This window comes from Plecotus auritus (genome assembly GCF_963455305.1).
Source record: "Plecotus auritus genome assembly, chromosome: 6".
NCBI lineage: Eukaryota > Metazoa > Chordata > Mammalia > Chiroptera > Vespertilionidae > Plecotus > Plecotus auritus.
In genome coordinates, this window is record NC_137773.1 from 149,407,224 (window position 1) to 149,421,519 (window position 14,296).

Here is a 14,296-nt window from a genome sequence, read left to right on the forward strand (position 1 = left end):
TATTTGGTTCTTCCTTTGGGTCACACCTGTGAGAGTGATTTCAATAGATTCTGCTTCTCAGGAGTCACAGGATCCGGATGTGTACTCTTTTTCCCATTAGGGGGAAGAAGGATGTTTGTTAAGGATTCTCCTGTCACTTGGGCACAGACTCCGTGGGGTCCAGGAACACATGCTCTGACACCATTCTATGTAAACCCAGACATGCTTCTGCTCATTTTAATTAGACAGATAAAATTAGCAAGGAGATTAAGGTAAAAGGAGAAATTAAAAATATTTAAATGTTAGGTGGAATTTACAAAAGTGAATCGAACAATGAGGTACAGAAGGAATGCAGAGAGACACAGACACACTTGAAACATTCCTCGGATGCCACACGGCTTAAGCCAGTCCACGGGTAAGGTAAGAAGACTCCTCCCTTGCCACTTCTTAAATTGCAGATTCCAGGATGTGGAAGAACATTCTCCAGAAACACTTTCCTTCTCCTTCTCTTCAGATGTTACCAAGAATAATTAATCAGTCAGTATCATTCTAGAATGGCCCACACTGCATCCAATTCAAACCACTCACCTGTTTCCTGTCTGAATTTGCAAGCTCTTGAGAGTTTTTCCCCAATTTCATTTTATTTTTCTTCCTACCCTCTCTCTCCCATTGAGCCAGTAGGCCAACTGGGCCAATCAGAAAACCAAAACCAACAATACATTCCTGCCCCTTCGAATTTTCCAGGCCAAGACTTCCCAGACCTTTCTTGTTTGCATCTGTTACGAACAAGCACAGTCATCTTAGAACACAGACGTACATATGTGTGCTCTTGCACACATGGAAACAGGTCTTCTTTTTTTTTTCTTTTCCAATTTGTGGTTTCTTTTTCCTTTTTGCAGAAAATGCAAACAAAAGAAAAACAAGGTTTTCAATTGAAGGTACATCTCTTCTTCAATATGAAGACATTAATTGAATTGGTCGGATCCCCCATGCAGTGGTCAGCAAAGTCCTTTGGCAACTGACAGAATGACATCTGGAGACTCAGGAGCTGGGGTTGGTTTGAAGAAACTTCCCTACATGAGTCGTGAGCAAAGGGAAATGGATGTGGGAGAAGGGAGAGGACTCTTGGGGAGGAGTACAGAAGGAGAAAAGAAAAGAATGTCATTGGTGAGGAAGAAAATGGAACGCTGCTCTGTTTCTTCCCTCCACCTCCTTCCCTTCCTTCCTGTGGACAGATGACTCCAGCCCACTAAGGGGGCAGCTGAGTTCACTCTTGAAACCCCAGTGCGTACTCTTGTATCTCCACTCCGCTGAACATCACTTCTTCGTATTTTTATTATCTATTTCGTTTCCCACGGCATCATAAACATGCTTCTGTCACTGAGAAATTAAGGTTGACTATGAGGAGCAGGTCCAGTTTCTTCTTCACATATGTGACACATTTCTCAATGGAGAAGCCAATCTCTCCAGAACATTCCACAGTGTTCAACTTCTGGCTCCCCCTTGAGTCTGGTCCTTTTCCTTCCTCTCCTTCCCCCAGAAAATGAGAGTTCTCATGCCATTGCTGTTGGCGACTGACTCATCTGGACCCTCATAGAATGAATGCTGTTCAGGATCTTCTTCTGGTGACCTGCCAAGGTGACCCCTATTCTCAGAAGGTCTCTAGGAGGGGGAAAACACAAAAGAAGGCACTTGAGTGTTACAGCAGAGATCAAAATTCATCATAGAAAGCAAATAAAAGTGTTGAAGATCCAAGAAGTTGGGTAGGTAAGTGAAAATGTTTAAAATCCAAGGATCCCAAGTTTAAGAGTCTTTGGCAAATGCCTACCTGAATATTTCCTTACTGAACCTCACTCTCTCCATGGAGTAGACCTTGTCTCCAATGCCCCCTCCAATTTAGATAATCCTGGAAGGATCTGGAGCAGCCCCTTCATTGTGTCCATGACTCTAGGTAAACTAGAAGTTTCCTCTGTTTTCAACACCCCCACACATGCTATATGGGGCTTCAGGTATTCTGTGGCTTTCTGGCTAAATTAGTGATCACCCGCTGTGACTGAAAAGATGTGGGGCTTGCTTGGTTTTCTGATATTTTCCCCCCAAGTTTCCATTTTGTGCCTCTGTTTGAATTTTAATATCATACATTTTTAAGAAGGGTGATCTCAAAATAACTTTCAAATATCTGTCCAAGGAGGAATCCAAGGACTATGTTTAGGGTAGGGATTTGGTATGGATTCATCTTTGAGCTCTGAATCTTAATATGAACAAGTTCATGGCTTATATTTGACTTTGGGGAGACCCATGCTTCTTTCCTTACTCAATAATAACATGACAGTGCTTGAGTACTTTCTAAGTGCCATATACTATCTCATTTATACCTATAGAAGCATTTTGTAAAAACTGACAAACCATTTAAATTCAATGGTAATACTTTAACAGCAGTCATTTCTCCTGTGCATCCTGTAGGCCAGGAAATAGGCAATAGGCCAAGTGCTTTGCATGTGCTATTCCACTTACCTCTTACCACAAACCAATGAGATGGACACTATTATAGATATATTTATAGACAAGGCAACTAGGGCTCAGAGAAGTTAAGTAACATGCTCTAGGTCACACAGTGGGGAAGCATTCAGGGAGCTGGGGTTCAAATTCAAGACCACTGGGCCTCAGCTACCCTGCTGGGCTGCTCTCAAACTCTTCTAAGGTCCTACCTGTACTCACCCCAAAGCTCTGGGTCTCCAGCACAGCAGCTCACTTTGTACACTGTGCACTTGACCCCCGAGGAGGACCCTGTGCTGGACCTCCACCCACTGTGCCGCCGCTTTCCTGATCCCCCTCTTTTTAGCAGGTGGTTAGTGCCCCACAGGCTGCAGCAGGTTTAGATGATTAAATTGCCCATGTCTTTAGCAAACGCTTTGGGAGGTGTACTTGAATTGTAAATTCACAAATTGTCCCGCAACCTATTTTATTTATTTAGTTGCTCATATTCTTGTTCCATCTTTTATCTCCCAGAAGTTAAACTAAATTGCTGCAATAGTGTGTGGATATTTTTTACTTTGAACTAAATTAAATTCCTTAATTTTAGGTTTCACTTTCCTTTGTTCTTTTCATGGTGGCTATTCTCAGACTCAGGAAATTATTCCCCTTGTTTGTGGGTGATCAGGTGATGACAGCCCTCATACCCATCTAGGGGAAGCAGGAGTAGCCTCATCTTCATGAACACCCACTTCTGTCCCTGCACCCAGGCCACCAATCATCTGCGCCATCCACATTAATTCTGGAGATGGGGAAGCTGGTTTTCCACCAGTCAATGCTTCTGTTTTATTTTTGGTGTCTGACAATAATTCATTATGTCAGGGACCATCTTTTGTAGGCATCAGCAGGAAATGAACCTAGGTTTAAAAAATGAAGTCTGAAGTTTAGTGGATCCAAGACTAGATGCTCATTCAAATCACCTCCCTGGAGGAAGTGGAGGTGCTATCATATCTGGCAAGAATGAACCTCAGAGAGGTGGAGCTGGACTCCAGGAAGATGGACTGCAAAGCAGGAGTCGGGAATCGAAGCAGAGTGGTCAGAAGCCGTCCCTCTGGGGCTCAATTGCTGGGGGTAGGTGACCACTCCCTCCCATGGGACTCAGCCACTGGCCTGCCCTAGCAAGGTATCCTCACACCTACCTCTGGGTTTCCAGCTGCTTGTGGACTGATCAATCCTCTACCATGGAAAATGTGTGTTATAGGCCACCAAACCCAGTGCTGTTAGTACACGTTTTAGTCTGGGCAGCCAGTGAGGTTCCCTCTGGGGTATGTGTGTGTGCATGTGCATATATGTGCACGTGTGTTTGTGTGTGTGTATTCAAAATTTGACCGACTTTAGACCAACTTTAGTTCAGTGGTTCCCAAACTTGACTGCATTATAGAATCACTTGGGCAGTTTTTAAAATCCCAATGCCCAAGTCTCACCACATACCAATGAAGTCACGGAATCGGGTATCAATCCCTTTAAAGAGTCCCAGGTGATTCTGGTGTGTAGCAAAGTATGGGCACTGCTGTGGCCCTGGGATGGACTGGGAGAAGGATATGGAGTTGGCAGTCAGGAACACAGGCATTAGGCCCGCTCTGCCACTCCTGAGCCTGAATCTTCAGGAACTGACTTCACCTACTTTCTGAACCCGCTAAATGAAAGGGGTGAAACTACATAAATATTTCTCCAACTACAGTTCCATAAACCCTGCCTCTCAAAAATGTGGCTCCATGGTACTGAATAATTTTAAATGGGTTTCTTTATTTCAGGATTTCTCATGGCCTTTACAATGCTAATATGTGTCCTGAATCGCCAAGAGAGTGATAAAGTGTGCGGCATTTCCCAAATTTATTTGACCGAGGGATCTTTTTTCCAAGGAGAACCGATTAGCATTTCCCAGAACAAGTGCCACTCAGAACATTCCTGGCAAAATGATGGACTGCATGGATCTTTAAGACCCTTTCTGGCTCTCATTTTATCTGAATAATGTTGGGTTTTATATCCCACCAGATTCCTTTGGGCGCTGCAGATTGGTAAGTGATTTGTGGGGGGTGGAAATGTATACTTATTTACAAGTGCTATGCAGGTACGAACAAGCTCCCCCACATCTGCAACTGTCGCTGAGTCAGGGCCGTGCCTCTGCCTGCTATGTTGTTTAAAGTGCTGGCTGGCTGTGTTCTTCCCATGTGGATGCTCCCTTTGATCGGCTGAGTTTAAAAACGTAAAGGGAGGAGTGACTCTCGATGATTAGGCAAATGACATATGGCAATGATTGAATAACTCTCATTTGGGGCCCAGAACCATCATGGCCTCCCCACCCCACCCTCAGCCTCGCCTCCTTTGTTCCAAGGTGTGCCCCCACCAGGCTGGGTTCCATTCAGAGTCGGAGATCTGGAGCTGAAGCCAGAAGTCAGGACTGGTACCAAGGGCAATGGCAGGGAAGGAGCCTTGACCCCCACCCACAGGCTGGACAGAGACGATTCTCATCACTTACTCTGATGTCATCTGGGTGACCAGCTGGAGGGAGGTGAAGCCGGCGGTGAGGAAGCTGTCCCTGTACTGAACCATTTTGATGGCACTGAGCCAGTCATCCACGGTGGTAAAGGCCGTGAAGTCTGGGATAGAGCGGTCTAGCAGGGGCTGGGAAGGCCTGCAAGATAGAGAGGAGCAGGTAACGTCACAGCTGCAGCAGTGTGCGGAGAGAGCCACGCTCCGGGCAATGGCAGACTCCATGGGGGGCCGCATCCTTGACAGTGGAGCTCTGTGCTGACCCTTCCTCCCAGATTTCTGAGTTGGCAGTTGGCATGGTTTCTCCGGGCCAGGTGGCTAGTCCCTCTGCCTCTGGGCACTGCCACACGTCAGTCAGCCCAGACAGGCTGATTGACCAGCATGCAGTATAAAGGGAAGGGAAGGCTCAGGACTCCTTTGTAAACTGAAATCTAAGACCTTTTAAAAATATATACAGTTCACTGCCACCTCCCCAAATCTATTGGTAATATTTGGCTTTCTGGTTCTATCCTCAGCTAATTGAAATAAATGGAACAGAACAGCCCACCACTGATCTTCCCTGGCACATTCTCAACGCAGACACCCAGGTACCCAATCTGGAAATGAGGGTGTCACAACACATCCCTCATCTTCAGCACCAATGCCCAATCCTTTACCAAGTCATAAAGATTTGACCTTAAAAATCACTCAAACTCATCCACTTCTTTCCACAACATTCCCCTAAGACCCTACCTTCTCTATCATGATTACTGCAGTGCTCTTCTGTCTGTCTTCATGCACGCTTGTTCCCCTCAACCTAAGTTTTACACTGTTGCCTGATGCTCTTTTTTACAAATGCAGATGTAATTATGTCAATAACCCTCACTTGTTCCTGATTCATGTCAAACCCTTTAAGGCAGCGGTCGCCAAACTTTCAGACCTCACGGATCACCAGTGGTCCACGGACCACTGGTTGGCAACTGCTACTCCCAAGGTTTCCTTAAGGCAGCGGTCGCCAACCTTTTGGACCTCACGGACCACCCATTGGCAACTGCTGCTTTAAGGGATGCTCATTACTCTGAAAATCAAGCCCGGAATTCTTAGCAGGACCTAAAGGCTCCGTGTGTCTGGCCCTCGCCCACCTCACCAGCCTCAGCCACCAACCTGCCCCCTCCCAAACTGTCCTCCACACACTAGCCCTGTCCTTTCCACCCTCAGGCCTTTGCACATGCTGGACCCAGGCCCCTCTACTCCCATATTCCTTTCATTCTTTTAATGCACTCCCTCTCTTCAGCTGTCATCAAGGATGACTCCCTGACAACAGAGGAAGGTATATGCTTTCCAAAATCAGGCACCTACCTTCTTGCCATACTGATCTTTGGGTGATTCTCTAAATGACTCAAAGCTCCACGAGGGCGGGGACCATGTCTACCTTAGTCATTCTATAGTGCCAGCAATGGACATAGTGCTTAGCACATATGCACCCAATAAACTTTGGTTAAAAGGATGAATAATAAATGAATTAACCCTGCAAATGTACAACTGATAGTTGCTGACAGTACTTGACAGTTCTGTTCATTTGCTCATAAGAAATCCAATTGCTTTGTATCTTTGTCCTCTAGCAATCAGGGCCTTTATTGCTAATAGGTTGGCCAAGGTTCCAAGTCTGCAGCTCCACCTGCCTAACAGACTGGTGTGGTTAACAGAAAGGGTGCCTTCTGGAAACAGGATGGCCCAGAAGTGGGGCCTCATACCAATCAGATCAGATATGCTCAACTGTTAGAGAACCCAATGCCCAGTCCATCTGAAGCCAATGGGAGGTAGAGACCTAGACAGGTTTCTTAACATCTGTCTACAGCAAACATGTCAAACTCGCGGCCCACAATGAATATTTTTGCGGCTCAGCCAATATAAAGGTGTATAAGAAACATTTTAATAAAAATTTTGTGACTTTTTAAAAAATATATTTTATTGATATTTTACAGAGAGGAAGGGAGAAGGGTAGAGAGCTAGAAACATCGATGAGAGAGAAACATCCATCAGCTGCCTCCTGCACACCTCCCACTGGGGATGTGCCCGCAACCAAGGTACATGCCCTTGACCGGAATCGAACCCGGGACCCTTCAGTCCACAGGCCGACGCTCTATCCACTGAGCCAAACCGGTTTCGGCTGTGACTTAATTTTTATAATATCCTGTTATACATAATTATTAATGAACTACAATGTTTGCTAATGACTGATTACTATAATCGTGTTGCATTCATTTCCCTTACACACCTTACATGCAGGCACACCATTTCTCTCCACTAATACCAGCAGCGAATATTTTAGCAGCCGATTGCCATGTCATTAGTCTTGTACTGACTTGTTTGGTGTGCGCAACAGGAAATATTTCATTTTCGGAGAATAATAAAAATAGGTTTATGTGCGTTATGCTTATTTGTGCAGTTATTCAGTGTCTGGTAAGTTAATGTTCAAGAAAAAATATTAATTTTTATTAAAATGTTAACAATTACTCCCTTTGTATTCAGCATGTGTCTATCAAAATAAACCTATGTTTCTATGAAACTTGTGTGTTTTTTTTTTTGTGGCCCACATAAACTTAAACCTTATTTGGCCCGTGTTAGCCTTTGAGTTTGACATGCTTGATCTACAGCCTATGCTGCAGGCAGGGAATATTTTAGAGAGAAAAAGGAAGAAAACAGTCTTGAAACATCTCCCATTAGTGGATAAGTTCAGTCACCTTACCCTTGCTCTTAATGGACCAAAAGGCTAGCAGTGTTGCTATTGGCCTTGCCCCTGACCACGCATACCTAGTAACCACTAGACTCACACGGCGGTGATGGTTGCCACAGTCTTGAGACTTGCTGGGTTCCGAATCATCTTGTCCAGGGTGTTGACAATCTCAGCAAAGCGGGGCCGGCTATTACGGTCCTTTTGCCAACAGTCCAGCATGAGCTGATGTAGAGCAGCTGGGCAGTCCATGGGTGGGGGCAGCCGGTAGTCCTGCTCAATGGCATTGATGACCTGCAGTGACACACATGGGAACGGGTATGATTGGGTGATGAGCCATCAGCCAATCATTCACAAATTAACCCCCAAGGATGGAGCCTGCCTGACCCAGGTGCCCTCATTCCGTACTCATGTACCTCCTACCATAATGGGATGTGACACATACTTGGCTTTTCTCCCTATACTGTGGGCTCCTAGAAAGCGGGGACCACATCTTAATTGTCCCTTTGTATCCCTAGCACCAGTGCTGGGCCAGATGCACACTAGATCTCTGTAACTGTTTATTGAAGAATGATCTGGTGAATTGACTTGAGATTCTCCTCTTTTTAAGAGGACATTGACCCAATTCTACCTTACTGGCAGCTAGTGGCGCCAGGGCAAATGAAACAATGGCACATGGGAAACCCAGTAAACCTACTATTTATAACAGACACCACCAGAACCTGTGGTGGCCTCTTCCTTTCACTGCTAAGCAAAGAGAAATGGAAGGAAGGAATCAGGACTTGATGGAGCCCCTACTCCATGCAAGGGGCTTTCTGATCATTTGCCTTCATCTTCAAGAGGCAGCAACAGGAATTGGGTTGAAGGATTTGGTTAAACAAATTGGTTCAGTACAATAAAAATGGTCAATTAACAAGATGGTCCACAATAAATACCTCCAATCAGGTTTTGCAGACTGCAGAGGATAATTTTGTAAAGGTTTTAGTATCTTCATGTACTTTTGTCTGTTGTTCAGGTTATAGTAATTGCTTTTCACCCTTTACTTCTTAATTCCAATTCATTTAAATCAATTATGTCTGCTCTGTGATTTTTGTAATAGAAAAAAAAATAATTGTAAATGACTCAGTGCTATACCTACGGATTTATTATGATATACTCATAACACAGTGGAAAGCCTAGAATTCAATGCAGGCCTTACAGTGATGTTGCAAAAATGTACCTATTTAAATGGAAATATACTCATAGTGTAATATTAGGCAAAAGAACAGGCTGCATAACTGCAGATATGGCATAATCTTGCTTTTGTAAAAAACTAAAACCAAACCAAAACAAAAAACAATAATTATACACACGCATAGAAAAGACCTTGGAAAGATATATACCACAGAGTTAATGGTGGTTGCCTCTGGGCAGGTAGCAACATGAGTGCTCTTTATGCGTTTCTTTTTGCTTGTTATTTTCTGTAATAATTATGCATTGATTTTATATTAAAATAAACAGTTAAAGCACCTTAAACCACAAAGGAAATAATTTTGCTTGTTTGTTATTTTCTGTAATAATTATGCATTGATTTTATATTAAAATAAACAGTTAAAGCACCTTAAACAACAAAGGAAATAATTTGGGGTTCAGTGATTTTCATGTGTTTTTGCCTCTAAATAATGTCAGGTTCATTTTGACTGATTATGCTTGTGGGGTTTTATTTATTAGTGAATTGGTCAGAAAGTGAATATTGTCAATCAGTTTCTATTTTTACAAATTTTATGCACAGTGTATCAGACATGAGATGGGGCATGAGATAATATGATAACCTGAAGTCATTAGACATAATCAAGGTGTATTATTCCTTGTGTTCAATATGGCAGAAAAACAAACAAGCATATGAACCATACCAATATTATTACTACATAAAATTCAGTGATTGAAAACATTTACTTTTTTTTTTTTTTAATGGGAACATTGACTTTTAAATTATATGTTGCATTAGCACCAAATTTTTCTTTGCCAAACTATTGCCAATTGAATTACCTGGTATCTTTGTAGGAAGTCATCGTAGCCCCATTATTCTCAGGAGGAAATGGAGGCAAACCTGGTGAAGTGAGTTGCTTGAGGACACACAGCTCGTAAATGATAGGGCTGGGACTAAATCCCAGGGGTGTCTGATTTTATGTCTGGATACCCCAAAGCCCACTTTTCCCAGTCCTCTGTGGAGCTGCTATTGTAATCTCGGCCTGGGAGCTGTTTGAAGTCCTCATGGCCAGAAAAAGGGGTATTGGGCTAAACCAAGTAGTCCGTGAGGATGAAACTGCCGGGCAGCATTCCCATCAGCCTGGCTCAGAAACCAGCAGCCTTTACCAGCTCCTTCCAGGCAGCCAGATCGAGGGACCCTGTCACAGAGTCCCTACTCACTGTTGAGCCAGTGGGATTACCCAGTGAATGGTCCCACAAGCTCTTTCTGGGTTGTCTAAGCATGAGCTAGGTGGGGACAGCAGGAGGGGCTAGTCTCCAAATTCAACATCTCACAAGGCTAGCTACCCCCTCGCCCCCAAATCATCCAGTTCAGGCCAGCTCATGTTCCCTTAAAGAGCTGGTATCTCTGCTCAAATTATTTAATGCCAGAGTCCCAAATCCTAATTTTCCGCACTGACAAGATTACTTTCCCGTCTGCCTTTAAGAGGAAGGAGCACTGGAGTCAGGACCCGTGCGCAAGGGCACGGCTCCATGGTGTGAGCAGCCTACCAAGCACTCCAGGTGGAGCATCGAGAGACTGGACCCCACCCAGGCACTGAATCTCCTGCCTGAGCTTCAGGCTGAAGGCAGCTTAGCTGTTTCCCCTTGTCTCCTCTGCAGGCTACCTCATGGGGTTTTGGGAAGACTGTCCTGGCCTTTGCTTTTATGTTTTCTCTGTTGTGCTCTTTCCTTTTCAGAGGAAATCAAAGAGCCGTTGCAGGTCTGCCGGGAAAGCAGGTGCAGGGGTTGTGTTGGTGAGGGGAGGGCAATATGATTAGGGGCATAGACCTTGGAGGCCTGGGTTCAAATCCTTGTTCCATTTCTTATTAGCTTCAGACACCTGGCAAAGTCACATGACCTCCTGAAACTGCACAGACAGGGTTGTTAAAGATTAAATGACTCAGTGAGGTGGTGTATATTGAGCTCCACAGTAGAAAGGATCCCTGTATTACATAGAGGCCATGCTTTCTGCCAGGCCCATTCCAGTAGATGTCATCTCTGCAAAGAGGGTCACTGTTCTGCTGCTAGACACTGGGAGGTCCAGAAAGATGGCAATGTGAACCCCCTTTGATGCTCATGTTTACAAAATGTGACTTGATTCCATTTGCTCTTCTAGATAATTTCATTGTTATTACTCTGGGAGCACTGATGCTTCTGTACTTATGGCAAAAAAGAAAATGCCTTTACCATGCACCCCAAAGAAAAACTACCTAGGGCAGTGGTCGGCAAACTCATTAGTCAACAGAGCCAAATATCAACAGTAAAACGATTGAAATTTCTTTTGAGAGCCAAATTTTTTAAACTTAAACTTCTTCTAACGCCACTTCTTCAAAATAGACTCGCCCATGCCGTGGTATTTTGTGGAAGAGCTACACTCAAGGGGCCAAAGAGCTGCATGTGGCTCGTGAGCCACAGTTTGCCGACCACTGACCTAGGTCATTAACTCATGTGTGGATAGTATTTGTCTCCTCTAATCTTTCATTGAAGTGCTATGCCTTTGGAGAATTTTATTCTCATTTTAAGAATCTGGATGTTTTCCAAATCTCCTGAGTGCATGTAACTTAAAATAAAATTAAAACATCAGTACTTGAAAAAAATAAGTCCAGTCCTCTAATGGGGCTTTGTGGTCAAGCTCTGTCACAGCTGCCTCGCTAGCAGGTGTGGAAAACAGGGAGGAGACATAGAAAAACACCTTCAGTCTGGCCATTGGATGGCTTTCCACACGTTTGAATTGTGTGGAAAGCGTGGCCCCGGATTGGAGGCATTGAGCATTCTACTGAGCAATACTGAAAACTGGAGTGAGGCCTGGGCTCCTTTCATTGGTCTACAGGAGGATGAGATGAATGGATGCTGAAAAGATTGGCGATTAGAATGAGATCAGTTGGTGTTTCTAGAGAGAAGGAGAGTGAGGGTGTGGGCCAGGAGAGAGCCAGTCTAGGCAGCTGTCACTTAAGCAGCTGCAGTAACTGTTTGGGCCATCCTGAAGGTCAGTGTAAGCCAATGCGCTAAAGGGGCAGGGAGGGGAGAACAGCTGCCTTTGTTCGCCTGCACTCAGAGGTGGCAGGTCTGGGGGTTAGGTGGGGACAGGAGCATGTGGTGTGGCCCCAGGCGCCGTGGGCACCTGCTGAAGTGACTGGCAACTCCTCTGGGAAATGAGCAGAGCCTTCGCCTGCCCTGGAGTCCTCAGTGGAGGCTCCAGACTGCCCCCAGATGTGCATTTACCATAAGTGAGTTGGGCAGTGGACCATACCTGGAGAGTGAAGTGGAGAAGCTCAGAGCACTGGAGGAACCAGGGCAGAAGGGGTTAAGGTAAGCTCTGATGTTTCAATAAAACAGCAGCTCCTCTCCCCAGACACTGCCACTCTCATTATCTCTGTCAATCAGATCCAAGCAGCAGAACTTCCAAGTTCCCTCTCTGGCTGACAAACTCTCTGTATATGTTCAAAGACCTTCCTGGGCTCTGGAAGCCCAATTACCAGCACTCCAACTTGCCTCTGCAATTCTCTTTCTTAAAGCCCTTCAATTGTCATCTGGAAAATCTGTTACTGCCACCACCTCGGTGGTTTCTGATGAGTTGCCGGTAGCCCCTCCTGGCTCTTTTGCAGGCCTAAGATGTTTTCTGAATGGGCACAAGTCACCTCCCACCTTCCTCAGAGAGCAGAATGGCACTTGGGACAATGCTTAGGAGCTTTTATTTCCCGGAGAAATACAACAAAATTAGAATAAATGGTTACTTTGCAGATGTTCTTATTCTCTTTGAGGCCCAGCTCAAGCATCAAATATATGGGAAGCCTTCCCCACCCAACTGTCCCCCCCAACCTTACGTATGTGCCAAAACCCCCCCGTGAATAGAATGGCAAGCACAATGCTTTGTCACATTTAGCATGCAATGAGTGTTTGTTGAATAAATGATTTGGAAATTCTGCAAGTCTAATATCAGAAATTCCATTTGTTTTCAGCATAGGTGAATGCATTTGCTGAGAATATCTTGAATGTCAAATCTTGCCTGTCACATAGTTTCATAATCCATTCTATGTGTGCTGAATTGTTCTTAATCGGATTAACGTCCCTGGGCAGGACAAAATGGGTCTTCTTTTTCTGACTAACACTTATTATTCATCTAGCTGATGTCGTGGGGGGAACCGGGGTGCAACTGATTCCATGAAGCAGCCTCGGCATTAATTCTGATACTTACTGATTCGACATGCTGCAGGAGCAGAGGCGAAGCATGGATAATCACAGATAATAGAGGGCCCAGATGCCACACATGGTTGGCACTGGGACCTGGTTAAAGATGCAGCCATTTCACTGGCCCTGGGCTGAAGCTACTCTACCCATGGCAGTTGGGAGCATGGTCACAGCAGCACCCAGCTCCTCTTCTGTCTCATTGGAAAATGTTTTCTGGGCTCCCAGATCACCACCTTTCTCAGTCTTCAGAACAACTGCCCTGGCTCTGAAGCTCTGCTGGACAGAGGGCTGGCTGAGCGCAGGCTTCTCCTTTTACCAGCCTCAGAGCCCACCCACCCACGGAGGTGCACCCGGTGGGGCTGGGTGCCCCATCTGGCGATCTGAATTGAGAATAACCCTGCCTTTTTTGCTTGTAAGTTGAGAAAGATAATAACTGCCCCCTTCCCCCGCAACCCTTGGTGATAGGGAGAGCAAGCAGAGAACAGAGGTATGCAGGCTTTACAAACAGTGATCCTCTCCCTTCTAAGGGAAGCATATGCATTCAAAATGCAAAGGAGGATTGGGTCCTGGGGAACAGCTTAGGGTCCAAGACAGTGTGGAAATCTGGGTAGGACTTTTGATTAATGTTTTCTATCAAAGTGAATCATTCCTCAAAAGGTTTCCAAACTTTTAGCAATTATGGAGCAAAGGGTCCCATCTGGACCACCCCAAATGCCTCTACCTAAAGCATCTCAGATGACCCTTCCCTTTCCTTCCAAACCTTGTCCCTGGAGGGCAGCCTGAGGGATGACCTTCACACAGACAGGATCCCACTCTCTAGGCCTGTCTGAATCTGACCAGCTCTGGGAAGCGTGCTCAGCTCTTTCTTCACTGATAGGTGACATGGGCTCCTAGCAGAATGGATTCTCAGGAAAAAGGGCCCTTCACAATTCTTCTCTGCAGCTGAGAGGTGAGAGCCTCAGAGGCAGAGCTGCTTCCCCTCTATTTCCCATGGTGAAAGGAGATCACAGGCTGGGTGCTTTGAAGCACAGTAGACTTTCCTGCTTTTGGGCCTGATCTATTCATGGTCCACAGTCACGAGAACCAGCCACTGTCTCTTAGGTTGGCCTGGGCACCTTTATAGGGTTTGGGAGCATTGGGCCTGTCACACCTACATGATGG

General features: G+C 45.2%; 1 protein-coding gene across 2 annotated transcripts in view; it reads right to left on the reverse strand.

The window, feature by feature from the left end:
• Positions 1-200: 200 nt before the first annotated feature.
• The window catches only part of EPHB1 (EPH receptor B1), a 422,752-nt gene continuing 408,656 nt past the window's right edge, over positions 201-14,296 (reverse strand). Inside the window, exons 14-16 of one of the 2 annotated variants that reach the window (XR_013960832.1) lie at positions 7,798-8,011; positions 4,991-5,146; positions 201-1,641 (exon numbers count right to left, since the gene is read on the reverse strand). Coding sequence is in view for 1 of the 2 variants with exons in the window: in XM_080672572.1 (XP_080528698.1) it covers positions 1,533-1,641; positions 4,991-5,146; positions 7,818-8,011 (459 nt within the window). In the remaining variant the exon portion in view is untranslated. The remainder of the gene's footprint in view (positions 1,642-4,990; positions 5,147-7,797; positions 8,012-14,296) is intronic. The other variant, XM_080672572.1, reaches the window with a different exon arrangement.